Genomic DNA, 19983 nt, shown 5'->3' on the forward strand with positions numbered 1-19983 from the left:
TGTGCACAACGCTTTACACTACGTGCCCAGTCTATGTGCTCTCTGGTTAGTGGTAAAAACATTTAACGAGCGCTTTTGCCGCCCTGGCCCGTTTACGTTAGCCTGCTTGCAGCCCTAGATTGCTTGTTTAGCTTTTCCAGACAAACAATAATTTCAGCAAGTAGGTGTTTCTGATTGTTGTTTAGCATTTAGCATTAATTGATTTTAGCATAAGACTGTTACGATGCTTAAAATAGTGCCTCAAAGAAATTAAATAAGATTTGCAGCCCTGGTATACTGGTGCAGCGCTGGTATGCTCGTGCAGCCCTGACGGGCAAACGATTACAATTGTATATGCGGTATTTAAGGCATAATTTTGTTAATTTAAGAAAGTCGCCGACAAAAGGCCAAATTTACACGTGAATTTCTGATAGAGATCAATTGTAACATTAGCTCTGTCGCAGAGTACTAATTTAGGTTAAGTTAAAGGCCTTAATTCATATAGTGTGTGCCACCGGCGTTTTATAGTATCCAGCTGAAAAAAAAGCGCGTCGATTATCATGTCAAAGAACTCTGGGTAAGTATACAAAATGCGAAATGAAAACATCACTTACTCAAACATCAACAGGCGTGATCGGGATCGGGAGCGCGACCGCGACAGGGAGAGAGACAGAGATAGGGAAAGGGAGCGCGAGCGTGACAAGCATTACGAAAGTCGGAGTGGTCGTGGGGACTACGACAATGGCAAATCGTCACGCAACGGGGCCAGCCTGAGCAGCAGCTCGCGAGGTGGGCGTGAGGATCGTAAGCGGCCGAAGGAGCCGACCAAGGAGAGTGACCGTGGTGTTGGGACGCGTCGCGATGAGAAGCGACGCAAGCGTTCCAGGTCCAAGGACTACGATAAGGACAAGTAAGTATATGCAGCTCTCAGTAGACAAACTTTTCGTAATGCTTTGGCTTGCAGACGGCAGTTGGATCGTGAGCGTGATAAGGATAAGGAGCGAGAGCGTGAGCGGGAGCGTGAAAGGGATAGAGAGCGCGATCGCCAGCGCGAACGGGATAAAGAGCGTGAACGGGAGCGCGACCGTGAGCGAGAGCGGGAACGGGACAAGGAGCGTGAACGAGAGCGTCAACGTGAACTGGACACACGTCGCGCTGCGATGTCGGAAGCTCCGTTGGTCATACCCGTTGGATCGTCCAGTAGCTCCACCGACAATGAGGTGGAGGAAGAGGAGGAGGAGGAGGAGGAGGAAATTGACAAGGAGGAGCAACAGCGCCGCCTTGAGCAGGAGATGATCAAGCGACGCGAACGCATCGAGCGTTGGCGTGCCGAGCGCAAACAGCGCGAGCAGGAGGCGGGAAAACGAGATGTGAAAGCAGTAGTAGCGCCCACAGTCAGTAAATCGGCCAAGAAGTGGAGCCTTGAAGATGAGTCCGAGGAGGACGACAGCAATCCAGCGCCCATCATCGACGTAGATGCGGACAAAAAGGAACCCGACTCGCCGCCATCCAAATTCCACAGCATTCGCAAAAATTTCGACGAAGATCTGGTCGAGTCGAAGTTTGCGCCACTAAAGCGACCCACGTTCAGCAAGGTCCTGATGCTTTCATCTCCAGCTGTATCCGCAGCAACCACAGCTACAACCACAAAGATAACAACACCCACAGTAGAAAAAGCCACACCAACTACAGCAAAAACAGATACTGCAGCCACAGTAGAACCCGTTGCAGCCGATCCCGATGTGGAGCTAGTCAAGGTGGAAGAAAAGCCGGCTGTGGTGAATGCAGCAGCAGATTCACCCAAGACGCCAGTGCAGGTCGAACCGGCTGCGGCAGCTGTGGAGCCTGAGGATGATGTGGATCCACTTGATGCGTACATGCAGGAGGTGAATCGAGAAATGCGCCGGGTCAATCACTTCGTTAGTCCCGCCAAGGCCAAGGGCGTGGTAATCCTAACGGGAGTGGCCAAAAAGAAGACAACGGCGGTTAAGAAGGGCGAACTAATTGAACAGAATATGGACAGCCTGGAGTATTCCAGCGAGGACGAGCTGGAGGATATACGTGACACAGCTGTCAATCTGGCCATGAAGCATCGCAAAGAGCTGGCCAAGATCGATCATTCCTCTGTCAGCTATGCGCCGTTCCGTAAGAATTTCTACGTCGAGGTACCCGAGCTGGCCCGCATGACCAGCGCCGAGGTGGAGAAGTATCGCAGCGATCTCGAGGGCATCCAGGTGAAGGGCAAGGGCTGTCCCAAGCCGATCAAGGTAAGTGGCCATCAATCAATCAATTCATCAGCCAACGTAATGAGCTTTCGACTCCCTCACAGACGTGGGCGCAATGCGGCGTCAGCAAAAAGGAGATGGATGTGCTGCGCAAGCTGGGCTTCGAGAAACCTACGCCCATACAGTGCCAGGCGATACCGGCGATAATGTCTGGGCGGGATCTGATAGGTATTGCTAAAACTGGCAGTGGCAAGACGTTGGCATTCATTTTACCAATGTTTAGGCATATTCTTGACCAGCCGGCGCTCGAGGATGGCGACGGTGCCATTGCGATCATAATGGCACCGACACGCGAGCTCTGCATGCAGATTGGCAAGGATATACGTAAATTTAGCCGTTCGCTTGGATTGCGACCCGTATGCGTTTATGGTGGCACCGGCATCTCCGAACAGATTGCCGAGCTGAAGCGCGGCGCCGAGATAATTGTCTGTACGCCCGGACGCATGATTGATATGCTGGCTGCGAATTCGGGGCGTGTCACCAACTTGCGACGGGTGACCTATGTGGTGCTGGATGAGGCGGATCGAATGTTTGATATGGGCTTTGAGCCGCAGGTGATGCGCATCATCGACAATGTGCGTCCCGATCGACAGACGGTCATGTTTAGTGCCACATTCCCACGGCAAATGGAGGCCCTTGCCCGCCGCATACTGAAGAAGCCCGTCGAGGTGATCGTTGGCGGGCGCTCGGTGGTCTGCAAGGACGTCGAGCAGCATGTCGTCATCCTGAGCGATGAGGCGAAGTTCTTCAAGCTGCTGGAACTGTTGGGGGTCTATCAGGAGACGGGCAGCATCATAGTGTTTGTCGACAAACAGGAGAACGCGGACATTCTGCTGCGCGACCTAATGAAGGCATCCTATCCATGCATGAGCCTGCACGGCGGCATCGATCAATTTGACCGTGACTCCACCATAATTGACTTTAAGTCTGGCAAGGTGCGCCTGCTGATCGCCACCTCGGTGGCAGCGCGCGGCCTCGATGTCAAGGATCTCATACTGGTTGTCAACTACGATGTGCCCAATCACTACGAGGACTATGTGCACAGGTAAGACTCGAGCAAGACGCCCGCCCAAGAGAGGCTACAATTTCCATTATTGCGTAATCTTCCTTTTCAGATGCGGACGCACTGGTCGAGCTGGCAACAAGGGATGCGCCTTTACATTCATCACGCCAGAGCAGTCGCGTTATGCGGGCGATGTGATTCGCGCTCTTGAGCTATCCGGCACGCCCGTGCCACCCGATCTGCAAACTCTGTGGAACGACTATAAGGCAGCACAGGAGGCGGAGGGCAAGACGGTGCATACGGGCGGCGGCTTCAGTGGCAAAGGCTTCAAGTTCGATGAGCAGGAGTTCAATGCGGTGAAAGAGAGCAAGAAGCTGCAGAAGGCGGCGCTCGGCCTGGCCGATTCCGATGATGAGGAGGACATCGAACAGGATATCGATCAGCAAATCGAGCAGATCTTTGCGGCCAAACGCACCGTCAAGGATACCTCGGTGGCCGGCACTGCGCTGGCTGCGGCCACTGCCGTTGCGAGTGCCCTTAGTGCGAGCATCGCTTCGCCCCATGTCGCCGCCCAGCAACAGCTGCAGCAGCAGCAGCAACAACAGCTACAACAACAAATGGCCACGTCAGCGGCCGTGGGCTCCGACAAACTGGAGCTGGCGAAGCGTTTGGCCTCCAAGATAAGCAGCAGTCGCAATTTGGATACGAAGGCGACACAGGTGGCCACCGAATCGATAATGAAGGGTCAGGCGGGCGTCGGTGCCGGGCAGCCAATGCTGACGGCGCGCACCGTGGTCGAACAGCTGGCGGCCAAGCTGAATAACAAGCTCAACTATCAGCCCAAGGAGGATGAGGACGGCCTGTCCGCCCTGATGGGCAGCAGCACGAACTCGTTCACCAAATACGAGGAGGAGCTGGAGATCAATGACTTCCCACAGCAGGCACGCTGGAAGGTTACCTCCAAGGAGGCACTGGCCCAAATCTCCGAGTACTCCGAGGCGGGCCTGACAGTCCGTGGCACCTATGTGCCCCAGGGCAAGAATCCGCCCGAAGGCGAGCGCAAACTTTACTTGGCCATCGAGAGCTGCAGCGAGCTGGCCGTGCAGAAGGCCAAGCGCGAGATAACGCGCCTCATCAAGGAGGAGCTGCTCAAGCTTAGCTCGGCCCATCATGTGTTCAACAAGGGGCGCTACAAAGTGGTCTAGACGTATAACTAATATATATATAGATATATATACATACTTATGTATTTATACAGTACAGAAAACACTCAATGATACGCTGTTCAGAAAAGCCTAATTTACAACAACAAAGAAAACAAAATATCGTTTATCTATTATTTATCTCCTGGCAAATAAGTGTCCTAAAGGAGTACCACAAAAGTGTTACGAGCTCCATGAGACCCTGTTTCACAGTTATTCATCGTGCAATACCTAAGTCACGAAGCAGCTCTGCTCAGATCGATGGGAATTTGAAACATATTTATGGAACACTTGAACTCTAAGCAATGCGACATCCCTAACTTGTATACATAGATTCCGAAATTTTGTTCAATTTATAAGATAAATATTTCAATATTTAGAGAGCTTAACTCGTATTTGTATTTATATATAAAGCGATTCGAAGATACAATTATGCAAATTGATTGTGTGTGTGTGTGTGTCTGAAAGCAAATATATTGTACATAACTGATAAGCTTGCATTCTCTACGGAATATTTCACATACATATAAAGCTGCTTTAAGTTGTGGTTTGGTCCTAAATATATGTTTATATATGGATGTCTTAACCCATATGATCGTAACCCATAATCGTAAAAGAACCTAGCTAACTAGCAATTTAGTCGGGTACATGTAATAAGTCCCATGATGCTAAGATACCAATATTTGCGTCATAAATCCCACGGGCATAAGTGAAGACCTATTCAAAGATTGGGAGAGCAAAAACGTCGATTTAGTCATGTTCTCCGTATTTGACGGTTGGGTATGGAATCTAGGCATACAGTAATACTTCCTGGAGGCCAAAAGCTCAAGAATTAAATCCCAAAATAAGTAGAATTTTCGACTCTCGCTCATTTCAAATAAAAAAAAAAACAAAAAACCCAGAAATGCCATCAGTGCTGCTAATTAACGCTAAACTTCATTCACAATTGAGCATTAGCAGAGCTTGATCCTTGCTGGAATTTCGCAGCGCTATAAATCGTACTAGTGCCCTTTTTTTCTTTGAGCATCTGCTCCATTTCAGTCGACCTGCTTATGAAGCTCTTCAAATTAGTGTTTTGCTAAAATTTAATAAATGTATATAAGTCAAATTGAAATCGGGCATAGACATAGATATATGTGTGTATGTATATGTCTTAGTCAAATTGAAATTTAGTCAAGGTTCCAGCTCCTATTCCGTAAGCCATAAGCACAATTATTTACATACTGTCAAATCGATAAGACAAGGCGATCGATAGACGCCGATTGGCCTCTCACAACACTAGACGATCGATAGAGCATCGATAGACGCCGCATTTGGCGTTTGCGCTGAAAGTCCTAGCATTAAATTTTATTCAATTTTTATTTCTCAAAGATCTTTCACGTATGCTGTACAAAATTAAAATATTTCATTTTTTTTTTTGCTTTCGGTTTATTATTTTTTTAGATTGTTTTTTTTTTTTTTTAATTTTTTTAATGTTTTTTTTTTTTTATTTTTATTTTTTTGTATATTTGAGTTTTAGCTTATTTAGCCGCATTTTATTAACTTATCGCCCGCCGATCGCGCGTCTCAATTGATTTTCATGCTACAATATTTTGTGTCTAGAAACTACTAAAATTAAATTTAAATGTAGTTATGAGTGTTTTTTTTTCTTTCTTTGTATTTTTTTTTTGTGTGTTATCAATTTTTATATTATTACATTTTTTATCATTATATTCGTAATTGTAATTATTATTATGCGCTTGAAAAAAATTGTTTGTTTTATGCACTAGTTTGTCGGCAATGTCTCATTTTTTTTTTGGATTTTTTTTTTTTCATTTTTAAATTTTAATCATCTTTTCCCATATATTTTTTCTCGATACAAAACTATTTTTTATATTAAAATTATTATTGATGTTTTTCTTTTGCGCCGATTCTTCCCGTCTGTCCGCTTGCTTTATACTAAATACCATAAGAACATATATGTATATATATTTATATATGTATTTAGTATGGTATTTAGTATATGGTATAGATACTATATAGTTATTATTCTCATTTTTGCATATGTACAAGTCTAGTTAAAACTAAGAAGTGTGCTAAACAATAAAAAAAAAAAACAAAAAAAATATGTATATATATAATATATTTATTAAAATTCATTATATATATATATGTATATATATATGGCTAGGGTTAGTTTTTTCTTTTAGTTAATATTAATCAATGTTCTTGTTGTTTTCTTTTTTAACTTAACTATTTTTTTTAAATATTTATTTTATTTTTTTTTTTGTATTTTCGTTAGTTTAGTTTGGCAACTGCTTAAATTCGTTGCAATATTTTCAGTTGTTGCTAATATTTTCTCATCCTTTTTTTTTTGTGTTTTTTTTTTTTTGCATTTGTTTACTTAAATTTAGGAAAAAAAATTCGCTGTTGCTGTGTATGTGTGGGTGTGTGTGTGTGTATATGTGTTTGTGCTAAGGTTAATTATGTGCCTAATGCAATTTAAATTCATAATTAATGAATAATTAACAAAAACAAATCAATTTTATAACGCACTGAAGGAAGCATCAAGAAATTTTTGCTGCTAGGATATTCTGGATCCGCTTCGGGTTCGGGTTCGGGTTCGCATTCGGGTTCGTGTTCGGGCTTCATTGTGTTTGGATCAAAAGTCTAACTATTGCATCTATTCTTGTTGTTGTTGTTATTGTTGTTGTTCTTGAAGCTAACAAAGAACGATCTTATCTATGAGAAAGTGAGTTCAGCGGTATTTACAATCGAATCAAGACTCTACAATATATGTATATATATGTATATATATACATAGGCTTATATAACTCTGTGTGTGTATGTGTGTGTGTTTAGTTGAAGTTCATTCAGTTTTTAGCTTAGTTTTAATCTTCTATTATTAATTTCATTTTCATAGAGCGCAATTCTTATTATCGGATCACTTGAAGCAATTTCATGGAGTTTTTTTGGTCGCTTTATGTGTGTGTGTGTGTGAGTGTCTGTGTGTGTGTGTGTGTAGTAACTGTTTGCATCTACATGGGGATATTTGCTTGTTGCCCTGTGTAAATTCTATAATTTTATTTTTGGCATTTAATTAAATTTTGTATTTTCGTTTTTGTTTTTGTTTTTTTGTTTTTTTGTTTTTTGCTTTGTTTTATTTTTAAATCTGAAATACAAATAAATTTCAAAATGAATTGATTAGTAGGGCGCATCAAAGGGCAAAGGGCATTAACTTAATTGTTCAGTTCAGAGATAAAAACAGCGCTAAAGAGTGGAAAACCAAAAGCTAACGCGATAAATGCGGCTACAACAAGTCCAAGAGGGGGCGGGGCGTGACGAGGCGTATACGCAATAAACAAGGTGAGAGCATGTGTGTGCAATAGCCGAACAGGGGATGCTCTACACTGGGCAGGTATATCAGTATATATCAGGGCAAAGAAATTACGATTTCGACATGAAGAAGGATGTTATGTAGATATTGTTGTAGACCCATATAACTAATAGACTAATAGGTCATTCAGTTTGTTATGCTTGGTATCTAGGTCGGATCACTATATTAAATATACATATATGTTATGGGAAATATCGTTGACAATTGCAGATCCTTAATATTTGTAGCCTCTAATATCATTATCTTGATATGAATTGCTTTTTCACTGTGGTAAACTTTTACTGCCTCTTTTTCTCTCACTTTTCCAACTTCTCCCTCATATCCTCCACCCCTATCTCTCTCTCTCTCTCTCTCTCTCGCAGCATTACAGACAGTCGGGGCTTAAATGATCATTACAAAGTATTGCGTGCATTGTTGTAGATTAGACGGGCTTACGGGGTAGCTACAAGTCGAATATACCCAACAAGTGCTGTCTGTCCAAGCTGTATGTACGTATGTATCATACTCTGTTCCCAAAGGTAAGAAAGGGCAGGTTAGTTGTTTATATTCTTAGCATAGAGTCTAAGGTGTCTCATGAATCTATGAAATTTGAATAAACAATAACAAATTTAATTAGAATCTTAAGAGCGAAAAAATATTTATACAAAAAAAAAAAAATAAATAAATAAATAAATAAAATAAAAATAAAAATAAATATAAACTTAACTAAATTAGAAAATTCAATTAAGAGGCAAAATCTTAAAAGCGAAAAAATATTTATACAAAAAAAAAATAAAATAAAAATAAAATAAATAAATAAAATAAAAATAAAAATAAATATAAATATAAACTTAACTAAATTAGAAAATTCAATTAAGAGGCAAAAAATAAAATAATTGAAATCCATGAGATGTAAATGAAAATGTTTGAATGAAAAATTTGCACAATTTTTTGTAGATTAAAAAAATTGCTTTAAAAAAAAATAATAAAAATATATATTGAAGTTTTAAAAATTTTAATACAAAATTTAGAAGATAAAAATGAAAACTATGTACATGTAGTAATAATTAAAATTTTACTAGCATTTAAAAAAAAAAAAAGAATATTTCAAAAATGACTACCAAAATAATAATGACATTTTTTTTTATTAAATAATAATAAAATACAAAATATTAATATAATTGAACAAATACAATTTTGAAAAATTCAAAGAAATATAATATACAATTTAATTGACAAAATTTATGGAATTGTAAAATCATAAATTGAATAGCTGAAAAAAAAAATTGTATCTGTGAGTCAAGTCAATGAGAATCGAGTATTACGCAATCGGCATATGCCGAGAGCTGAGGTTTTTTTTTTAATTTAATTTTTTTTTTTTATATTTTGTTACCCACCTTTTTCTCCTATACAATTCAATAAATTATTGCATTTGATATGTTGGTCCATTGTTTCATTATTCGTTCCTAAAAAATTCTTGGTAGTTCTTCTTCTTTTTTTTACATTTTTTTTTTTCGTTTTGATTAAATTTTATCGCATTCAGCTGTGTTCGTGTGGCTGTGTGGCTGTGTGTGTGTGTGTGTGTGTGTGGACTGTAAAATGAAAGTAAAATAAAGTTATTGTTGTTGTTGGTTGTTGCTGTAGTTGTAGTTGTTGTTGTTGTTGTTTTTGTCGGCCAAACGTCATCCAATTGAATCGATTCCTAATCCTAATCCGAATCGGCATCCGTATCCGAATTACTAAAGATAATAGTCGCCCGTTATGGGTAGCGTAGTAGTTGTTGTTGGAGAAGTAGAAGTAGTAGTAGAAGAAGAAGAAGAAGAAGTAGAAGAAGAAATAGTCGAAGATGATGAAGATATCGCTGTTGCTGCTGTCGCTGTTGCTGCTGTCGCTGCTGCTGATGTTGCTGCTGATGTTGCTGTTGCTGTTGCTGTTGCTGCTGCCGTCGTAAATGACTATCAGTATCCGAATCCCGCTGAGCCGTGTCCCGTCATTGATGGTGTTACACTACTAACTATACCTAATTGTGTGGCTGTATTATTTGATTGTCAGTGTTGTTGAGCGGCAAATTTCATACGTTTTTGTTTTTGGCGTTGATTGCAGAACCAGACGCGCACCACGTTTTTCTTCAAATCCAGCTTTTCGGCAATGGCAGCGATTTTCTCACCGGACGGCCTCGGCTGGACGGCGAAGTAGGCTTCCAGGGAACGCTTTTCAGGTGCCGCAATGGAAGTCCTTTTTCTTGAAAAAAGACTCGATATAGATTACTTTAGAAATGGGCCCTAACTTTGGAATATATATGACTGAGCTACAGAGTTTCATGTTGTTTTTCGTTGTTTTTTTCAGATTTTGATGGGAAATTTCATAAATTTTTTTCTCATTTGATTTAATTTTGATTGCCTTGGGTTTTTTTTTTATAATTTTTTTCTGGTTGCCAAATTAAATGCGCTGCCAATTCTGTGGTGGTTGCAAAGGTGTGTGCTGTGTGTGTGTGTGTGTGTGTGAATGGATGTGTGTGTGTGTGTGAGTGGGTGGGTGGGTGGTTGGTGGGGTGGTGTATATGGCTGTGGCACTGGGTACTATTACCGTTGGTAATCAAAACACTTTCTACCTTTTCTTTTCGCCCGCCGGCAGCACGCTGGGCGCATCCGGATCCCGCCGCTTGTTTTTCGCCTGCGCCTCTGCCTCCTCCAGCCACGCCTGCAATATGGGCTTGAGGGCGATCATATTGTTGTGGGACAGCGTCAGGCTCTCGAAGCGGCAGATTGTGCTCTGCGACAGCGCGCCGACACCAGGTAACTTGAGATTGGCCAACGCCTTGCCCACATCCGCCTGTGTGACACCTGTGCAGAGATAAGCAAGCCAAACACTTTACAACACTGTTTTCGTAGTGATAGTATCTATGTATCTATGTATCTATATATCTATTTAGCTATTTAACTATGTATCTATGTATCTATGCATCTATGCATCTATGCATCTATGCATCTATGTATCTATGTATCTATGTATCTATGTATCTATGTATCTATGTATCTATGTATCTATGTATCTATGTATCTATGTATCTATGTATCTATGTATCTATGTATCTATGTATCTATGTATCTATGTATCATGTATCTATGTATCTATGTATCGTATATATGTATCTATGTATCTATGTATCTATGTATCTATGTATCTATGTATCTATGTATCTATGTATCTATGTATCTATGTATCTATGTATCTATGTATCTATGTATCTATGTATCTATGTATCTATGTATCTATGTATCTATGTATCTATGTATCTATGTATCTATGTATCTATGTATCTATGTATCTATGATCTATGTATCTATGTATCTATGCATCTATGTATCTATGCATCTATGTATCTATGTATGTATCTACATATTTATACATATTTATATAACTATTTATCTTTTTACCTACATATATATTATCTACCTATCTATCTATCCATTTATGTTTACCCATCTATCTCTTAACAGACTTACCCAGCTTAATGCGACGCTGTTTGAATCGTTCCGCAAACGCTTCCAGCTCGCGCGGATCGGTGTCTGTGTCGGGATGCAGGCCAGCGGCTGCAACGGCCGCCGTTATGACAGGATGATGTACCGCTGAGTGTCCATGGTGCCCTATTGAGCAGCAAGGATATGACATATACATATATATATATATATATATATATAGTTCATGTGTATGTGTATTTGCATTTGGAATGGATGCACTTACCCGCCGTGTGGCCACTTAACGTGCCCGGATGGTGGTGGCTCATCATGTGATTCATACTGTGATAGGAACCGTGCAGGTGCTGATGTGTGGGCGTTAATGGTGACTCCGATATGGGGGCTAACGTTGTCATCGAGCCCGTCGGGTCCAGCATGTCCAGCTGATCCATTGAATGGTGCATCTGCAAAAGGATCGAATGGGAGGTAAAGAGATTAGAATAGAAATAAATAGATTACCAGGCATTTAAAGCTAATACTTTTGTGAATATTATTGAAATTGTTGTTCCGCGATTGATTGGATTTGCAGACCAATGGATATATTTGATGAGTGTAAAGACCACCTATCAAAGTTATTACTGATCCGGCTTGATATCCAAGATTGAATTGGTAGTTAGAGCTTCTATTTAGATCCTGCCGTCTATCTGAATTCCACGTATTCAGATCCTAAAACTTTATTCCATTCGCCTATGATGGATTATTGTATTTTTATATATTCCATATATATTCAAAATATTGACAGTACATATAATATATTTTCAAGCAAATGATAAGGTTTTCAAATGAATAGCAATTCAATCATATTTCAGTAGTTATACAACTATGTACCCCTTTATCTCACGTATGTTTCGATTCCAGGGTATCTGTGTTGTCTAGCATTTTTGCGTAAATGTGCTTAAACAATGCTTGCTTAACACATAAATTAAATATTAAAAATGTGCCTAAAACAAATTTCAACATTCAATCATAATCTCAGTTTTATTTGCACAAATGTTTTACGGTATGCAGCCAGAGAGCGAGAGAGCGAGAGAGAGAGAGAGAGCAGGCAAGTGAGGCAGAGAGCAATAATATTAAATAAATCGACAGGGCTCACAGAGCTCAAATCTGGATGTCAAATTGATAGATCCAACTTGGCCAGGTGCAGGTCTGCTTGGTGGCGCCCCAGCTTATGGCCCATTCAAGTAAATGGCTTAAACATAAGCCTGCGAAATGTGTCTTAATAATTAAGTCTTTGAGCGGCTAACATAAAAATGGCATTTAAAGTTCAAAACTTTGTGTATTAAAATGTGTGTATGTGTGTGAGTGTGCGTGTGCGTGTGCGTGTGCGTGTGCGGACAACGGCTTGTTTCTAATTAAAGTCCAGGGAGAAACCCCTTTGCCTGCCTTGTAGCAACAATGATGTAAAAAGAAAATAAAAATAACTGGAAACTTGAGCAAAACTCAACTTGAAAAACTGGCGCAACTTTTTTGGGCAACAGCAGCAGGCTGAGAGTGGGCGCTTGTTACGAAATCTTTTGTGTCATGTTGCTTTAATTGAACGAGAGATGAGGCACACGCACACACACACACACACGCACAGAGGCAAAAGTTTTGAAAGGGTCTTAACTGAATGAGACACCCAACGTGGGCAGCGGGACGAGGCGGGCCGCTATTGCGACAGGCACACGGACACGGAAGACGGGGCACGGGGCACGGGGTACGGGACATGGGACACGGCGCACAACTCTTTTGTCTATGCATCAAATATTTATAGAATTGTTCAATTATTAAAACAAATATGAATAGCAACTAAAAAGCATGGGAGGCAGCCATTGCTGCTTTGTATCGCGCTTTCTCCCCGCCCCCCTCTCTCTCTCTCTCTCTCTCTCTCGTTCTCGTTTGCGCATTGCCTCGGCACACAGAGCTGCTGCTGCTGCTCGCTTGCTCCAACTAACACTCGCTCTCATTCTCACTCTCTCTCTCTCTCCCTCTCTCTCTCTCTCTCTCCCTCTCTTTCTGTCTCTCTCACGCCGCTCACTGCGGCGCTCTGGCTCTCAGTCTTGTGTTTCACCCATACTTATGACCATTTGTTTTGTGTGTGTGTGTATGAGTGTTTTTTGTTGCTTTGTTAAGCATTTAAACTGATTACAGCTGAAAAGTATGCAACAACAAAACGCCAATAGCCTGGCCGCCATGTCCGTTCCGTCCGGCTCTGGGTGGGGCACTCATATTTATTTAGTTTCTTTTTTGAATGCCGAAAACTAGCAAGCGCTATGTATGCGTGCGCTCTGTCTGTGTGTGTGTGTGTAGTAGTAGCACACCACGCCCCTCAAGCGGCGCTTAGAAATGGACATAAAACGTGGACACACGTACAGAGGCTATAAATACATAGATATACATATATACATACACACATACAGGGTGTCAGAGTGTGCGTGTGTGTGTATGTGTGCGCTGTGCCAATTATGTAAAACTCTAAAATGATAAGCAGGCGCATGGGGGAGGCCTACGAAAAACAATAAGACAGCAGCCGACGCCGCAGCGCAGCTCCGCCGCTTGCCAGCCTCAGTATATAAGAGATGTTGGCGGAGTCAGAGTGAGAGCGATAGAGAGAGAGTGAGAGCGCCAGAGAGAGTGGCAGCATTTAAGTAGAGGCAGACGGGCATGCTATAAAATAAAAAACAAACTACACGACGGTAGCCACTGTCTGTGCTGCCTGCTGCCTGCTGCCTGCTGCCTGAGCAAACACAATGGCAAACTCTTCAATTATAAACCAATCCCAAAATTAGTCTGACTGTTATTGGTTTGCACCCTTGGCGCTCTCGCTGGCTGGCTGGCTGGCTATCGCGCGCTCGCTCCCACTCGCTGGCTGTGCCGGCTGCGCTGCTACGGCTGCTATTGCTATCTCTGTTGTGGCACTGCGCAACCACCCTGCGCCGAGAGAGCATGTGAGCTGTGTGTTGACCTATGGGCTGGAGAGTTTGGAATGGGCGGAGGGGCAGACGATAACTGCTGCTACTGCTACTGCGGCTGTGACAGCCGCTGCGACGGCGACTCTTGCTGCTGCTGCATTGTGGTTGGCTGAGGCTTATGCAAAATTTATTTGGGCAGTGCCCACGAAAACAGCCGATGCGACGGCGCTGCCGTTCGCTGTTGACGTTGACGGCGCTGCTAACAGCTGGCAGCTGGCAGCTGGCAGTGGCCAGTGTGTTGCCTCATTTCATTAAGCGCATAATTTGTAATTAATAAAATTATGCAACACAAAATATATGATGCGTCGAGCGACACTCGAGCGCTAGATGGCGCTGCCGTCATCTGAGCAGCTGAACAGCTGTGCAAGGCGCCAATGATGAGCAATCAAATGACAATAGCTGCATGGGCCAGAGCGAGATGGCTGACCGGTGTGGGTGTGGCGTTTAGTTAAGTTGTATGTATGTGCTGCACTGCTCGCTAGCTGTGTGTGTGTGTGTGTGTGCTGCAAATGCATAATCAAAAGACAAAACAAATGCAGTTTTGGCAATGGCAAAAAACAGAAGAAGAAGGACAACAAAGTTTCTGCAATTGAATGGCCTAAGCTCAAGCACACACAGTCCCGCACACACACAGACACAAATATTAAATCACGCATGCAGCTGCTGCTCTCCCACTCGCACTCACGCGTACCACCTCTGCTGCCGTTTCGTTCGCTCGTTTCGTTCAGTGCGCCGCCATTTTTCTTTTGTATTGTGCTGTGCAGTTTTGTCGTTCTCGCTGCTGCTGCCTTCTTCCTCTTCTTTTTGGCAAGCTTTTGTTTTTGTCTTGGTGCTTTATTTATTTTTTTTTATTTTTGCCCCATACCCGTATGTTGGGTTGCGCGCTTTGCTTCATTATTTATTAACGACTTTGCCAACATAATTTATTTATTTGCCAGTTTGTTGATAAACATGTGAGAGCCTAGCGTGCGCGCTCTCTTTTTGCCCAACTAAACATTAGTGCAGCCATCTCGCTCGCTCTCCCATTTCGCCATTTCTCTGTGCCTATCTGTCTGTCTGTCTGTCTGATTGTTTACGCGCAAATGACCTCATTACATATAATGTAATTTGTTGTTGTCGCCTTCTCTCCTCCCCCCCTCTCTCTCTCTCGCGCTCCCTCTGCACAATTTTTTCCTGCTCCATTTTGCTTTCATTTTTATATTTGTTAATTCTCGCTTTTGGCATAATAAAGCGTTTTTGGCGCCATTGCCAGTGCTGCCGGCTTTATCATTTGCCGTTTGTTTGTATCTGCCTCTCGTCGTCTGCCTCTCTTCCACTCCTTCTCCATCTCCGTTGCCTTCTTCATTTCGTTTTGTTTCTGCGTCTCGTCGTGTGTTTTGTTATTGTTCATTAATTTTTTAGCATTTTGTTAATTTGTTATGGCGCAGTCTGTTTTCGCTGCAGACAGCTGATAATATTATTATTGACTGGGCCCACAGCCGGGCACGCACGCAGTTAACGGTATTACGGAATATCCCCATTAAAGGGGGCTTTCATATGCGTATATATGTATGTGTGTCTAGGAATATTTGATTTATCTACTCGCGTGGCACGTCATATAGAAGGAGTTTGCTTCAAGTGCTGCCCGTAAAATGGCTACGAATAAGCTGCAAAGTAGAATCGGCAAACCGCTGAACAAATGCTGCCGCCAGCCAGACAGTTACGAATACAATAATGACATTACATATCATAATTAAAGAGTATGTAGCTAAGCACGTTCATTTATCTAATTTTAATTTGTATTATCAGAATGCAAGTTGAACGTTTACGAATATGGAACAAAAGAGTAACTGTAAAATTTGCAATCTGTCAGTCCAGCTCTAACGGTGGTACAGAAAAAGCAGTTAAGAATATGAGAAGAAATACCAAATCAGTTAGATGCGAAAGACGTTAACTGGATAATGCAGCAACTGCTGGCGAAACGTTTACGAATGCGTTGTCAAAGCGGAATCACAAAGCAGAATAATTAGTAGAAATGAAACACTGGCGAATCAGTTTCCATAAGAAGTTGCAAAATAAAGACAAGCATATATTTCGGGTGGTATTGGGCCAGACGAAAGCAGCGGTAGCTGCAGTCGCTATGTCTGTAAACGGCTTTGGCTATGTGTGTTCTGATTGGATACAATCATATTGGATACAGGCTTACACGTCGAGGCTGAAACAGTTAAAGACGTCGGCCATATCGTTCATTTCTTGCGCTTCTCGACGGGCTTGAGGATCTGAAAGGAGCACATTAGCGTCTCGTCGACGGACATCATGGCGCCCGCATTGTCGAACTCGCCGCAGTAGTTGGGCGCCGAAAAGAGCGTGACTAGCTGACGCTTGGCAAAGAACTCGTAGCCATCCTCGACCACCTGATGGGCCCGGCAGATGAGATCGAGATCGTGCTTTTGCAGAAATTTGCCAACCACCTCGGCGCCGAAGGTGAAGCTCACGCCCCGATCGTTTTCGCCCCAGCCAATGGTGTCCTTGTCCGGATCGGACCACAGCAGATCGCACAGCAGTCCCTGGTCGGGCACATCGGTGGGCCGCATAATACGCTTGATCTGCTCCATGGACGTCAGGTCCGGACTGAGGCCGCCATGGCAGCAAAATATCTTCTCGTCCACAATGGCGACAACGGGCAAACAGTTGAAACAGTCCGTAAATGTCTTCCACAACTTGATGCTGTAGCGTCGCTTGCACTCGTCATAGAAGCCGTAGATGCGATTGATTGAAGCGCATTCATGGTTGCCGCGCAGCAGAAAGAAGTTCTCCGAGTACTTGATCTTGTAGGCGAGCAGCAGACAGATGGTCTCCAGGGATTGTTTGCCCCGGTCCACATAGTCCCCCAAGAATAGATAGTTGGACTCCGGCGGATAGCCGCCGTATTCGAACAGCCGCAACAGATCGTAGTACTGACCGTGTATATCCCCGCAGATCTTCAGTGGCGCCTCCAGCTCAAGTAGAATGGGCTGCGCGAGGAAGATTTCGCGCGACTTCAGGCACAGCCCTCGTATCTCCGTCTCACTCAGTTGCACATTCTTGCCGGGCCGGGCTGTTCGCACCTCCAGGAGTCTGCCAATGATGTTATCCAAATTAAGAACCTCGGCCATATCGGCTGGCTTGTGGCCGTGATTGCCGATTAGCGGCTCGCGGTTTATCGCTTGGGACGCCGTCGGGACGATGTTTTAATAAACCGGATATAACACCTTAAATTTCGGATTTCTGAATTGATTTGGTTTAATCTAAAATGCTTCCATTCAGCGCTCCAATCGTCCTGCTCGATCCCTTCTTCTTCTAGATATAGATATCTTTTGGTTCACCGGTAATTTTAATGCCAATGGGTGTCCGAATATATTGCAGTCTTTGAAAATTTAGAATTTAAACTGAGATCGAGACGAAGTTTTTTTTCTCTTTTTTATCTGGTTTTTTTGTTACTGTTTTCTTTTCGAAACACCCCTAAATGAATTTTAAACCCAAGTCCAGTCGATCAAAAAACAAAATTTTTGTAAGTAAAAGCAAAGCCAAGCAGCCAAGATTCCCATCGAATCCGAGCTCGAATTTTTCACCTCCATCCTTCCGTTCAATGTTGATGATTAATCTGATGGATCATTCGCGAATTTAATGGTCAGCAAATCGGGCTATGGATTTTATTTCTGGTTTTTCAATTGCTTGTCCAATTATATATATTTAACTCTCTCCCTATCTGTCTCACCACAATTTTAGGTCACCTCATCGCATTTTTATCTATCCCTCTCCATTTCAATGTACCCATATTGCTCTTGCTTTTTATTCTCCTGTGCATCTCGCCTTCTCTTCTCTCTCTCAGTGTCTCTCCCTATCTCTCTCCATATCTCTCCCCCTTTTTGATTTTCTCGTCTGTTTCTCCTTTACCTTTGCTACCTTGCTATTTCTTTTGCTGTATATTTTTACTTCTCCTGTCTTTAAATATTTTCGCTTACTATCTTAATCTAACCATTTCTTGCTCTCATCATCACATCGCATTCTACTATGCACTTTGTCTTTCTCTCTGCCTCAATATCTATTGTGTCTCTTCTTTTTGTCTCTCTCTCTCTCTCTCTCTCTCTCTCGCTCTCTCTTCGTTTGTTTCCCTACCCTACTTCGCTATATTCATTTAGTTTTCAAATTTCTTTTGTTCCATTTTTGCCTTTTTAAAAGACCTGTAACCCTCCATCTTCTTCTATCTATGGGAAACGTAAAGTCCATTTTCTTCAACTCTCTTTAAGCTAAGAGTGTTTCTTTGGATATTCCTCCTCTACCTCCCCCCTTTCTCTCTCTCTCTCTCTCAATTCCTCAATCTCTCCCGACTCTTCAAAATATTCAATTTGCCTAAGCTTTGGATTCACCTAAATGAGCGCTCTCCTTTGCGATTCTCACTACATCGGGATGGCGACAAAAACTATTTCCGTTTTCAATGTGGAGCTCGGGGCCTTTAAGCCAGGTGGCTTTAAGCTACCGCTAATCAACAGAAAGTTCACTTGGGGCTCTGTTTTGTCAAATTAGTTGCAATTTGTTAGGGGGGTTGGCGCATTAGGGGTGACCGTTGAAAAATTGCAATGTAAACAAAAAGTTGAAGTGGCAATTTGTGTGGCGCAATTTGCGAAAGCAAAAACCGAAAATCAAATGCATTTGAGCTAATAATCAGCGAACCGTCCCCCATTTCGAGCACCTGCACACGAGGCTAGCTGCGATATGTGTGAGATTGGGGGGGTGTTGGGTGTTAGGGTTTGGGTAGAGTCCGGCAAACAAACATCGTTTATTTTAGGTAACAAAAGACCTCATTTTCCATTTGTTTAACCAGAGCGGACGAGAGCTACGCAGGACAGCAAGAACAATGGTACGTAGCTCCTTATAAATGGATGGATGGTACGCTCATTGTTATTGTTGCTGTTTGCTGTTTGCCGTTTGGGCTGTCGCTGTCGCTGTTGCTGTTTGTTGAAATTAATTGGTGTAACACAAATGAGTAATTTTCAATGTACATAAATATTTGCACAAGTTGCAATTTGCCCGGCCGCTGCGGCCGTGTACGGGCTACAGGGTATCCGTTTTTGGTCGTACGGTGCGACGCTCCTCTCGAGTGCTGATCAAATACAGTTTTTATTGTCAAGCGTTAATAATTTGAACAATGAATAATATGAACGGTAAGCATCTGTTATTATTCCAAACAAATCAAAACAAGTGCACTAGGGCGTTTGCTAACCGACGGGGCGTGGCTGTTGGGCTGACGGGCTGGCAACCCTCTAGCACATGGTATAGCACTCAGTCCACAAATCTTCATAAATTGTACGATAGCTGGGCGGGCAGATGGGAGTAGTGGGGGAGGGGGGGAAGGGCGACGCGAGGGGAGGCAACTTGACAGTTGGGAATTGAGACAAAGTGCGAGAAGTGCTCGGAACGTGGAACTAGAAAAGGGGTCGCATTCACCGCCAAATGGGAAAATGATACACTTTACTTTTTGGCTGCGTTGACACAGACACACACACACACACGCACACACACACACACACACACACACACACACACACACACGCACACAATCAAGCTAGAACAAATTGCCACATAAATGTGGGGGGTGGTTTGCCACGTAATAGATTTTATTTTATTTTTATAACGTCGAGGACACAGGACCTCAGCAGTACGTGTCCTTA

At 42.7% G+C, this 19983-nt stretch overlaps 3 protein-coding genes across 9 annotated transcripts in view; 1 reads left to right on the plus strand and 2 right to left on the minus strand.

Moving 5' to 3' along the window:
- The first annotated feature begins 286 nt into the window (after window positions 1–286).
- On the plus strand, window positions 287–4785 carry Prp5 (pre-mRNA processing factor 5). Its single transcript, XM_030389713.2, has 5 exons — window positions 287–556; window positions 608–889; window positions 944–2246; window positions 2309–3309; window positions 3380–4785. Exons 1-5 carry the CDS (start codon window positions 540–542, stop codon window positions 4470–4472), a joined length of 3696 nt encoding a protein of 1231 aa, XP_030245573.2. The 5' UTR covers window positions 287–539; the 3' UTR covers window positions 4473–4785.
- Window positions 4786–6717: 1932 nt separating this feature from the next.
- Window positions 6718–19983, minus strand: part of acj6 (abnormal chemosensory protein 6) — a 42419-nt gene continuing 29153 nt past the window's right edge. For 5 of the 7 annotated variants that reach the window (XM_089263697.1, XM_089263695.1, XM_089263694.1 and 2 more), the window contains 6 exons: window positions 11569–11746; window positions 11331–11471; window positions 10436–10667; window positions 9902–10065; window positions 9222–9844; window positions 6718–7620 (listed from right to left, as the gene is read on the minus strand). In XM_089263697.1, the coding sequence (XP_089119823.1) occupies window positions 9783–9844; window positions 9902–10065; window positions 10436–10667; window positions 11331–11471; window positions 11569–11746 (777 nt within the window). In that variant the 3' untranslated portion in view covers window positions 6718–7620; window positions 9222–9782. The remainder of the gene's footprint in view (window positions 7621–9221; window positions 9845–9901; window positions 10066–10435; window positions 10668–11330; window positions 11472–11568; window positions 11747–19983) is intronic. The other 2 variants (XM_089263700.1, XM_089263698.1) reach the window with 1 other exon arrangement.
- Pp1-13C (Protein phosphatase 1 at 13C) lies at window positions 16326–17808 on the minus strand. The gene has a single exon (XM_089263877.1). The coding sequence runs from the start codon at window positions 17425–17427 to the stop codon at window positions 16519–16521; it is 909 nt and encodes a 302-aa protein (XP_089120003.1). The 5' UTR covers window positions 17428–17808; the 3' UTR covers window positions 16326–16518.

Source organism: Drosophila navojoa, chromosome X, assembly GCF_054131105.1.
Source record: "Drosophila navojoa isolate 15081-1374.11 chromosome X, UAZ_NAV_1.0, whole genome shotgun sequence".
Classification (NCBI taxonomy): Eukaryota; Metazoa; Arthropoda; class Insecta; order Diptera; family Drosophilidae; genus Drosophila; species Drosophila navojoa.

Bases quoted from the DNA above. Each gene is read 5' to 3' on its own strand.
- Prp5 (XM_030389713.2), top strand. The intron at 2,247-2,308 runs GTAAGTGGCCAT...ACTCCCTCACAG, and splicing joins GCTGTCCCAAGCCGATCAAG to ACGTGGGCGCAATGCGGCGT. The intron at 3,310-3,379 runs GTAAGACTCGAG...CTTCCTTTTCAG, and splicing joins TACGAGGACTATGTGCACAG to ATGCGGACGCACTGGTCGAG.
- Pp1-13C (XM_089263877.1), bottom strand. From the start codon at position 17,427: ATGGCCGAGGTTCTTAATTTGGATAACATCATTGGCAGACTCCTGGAG.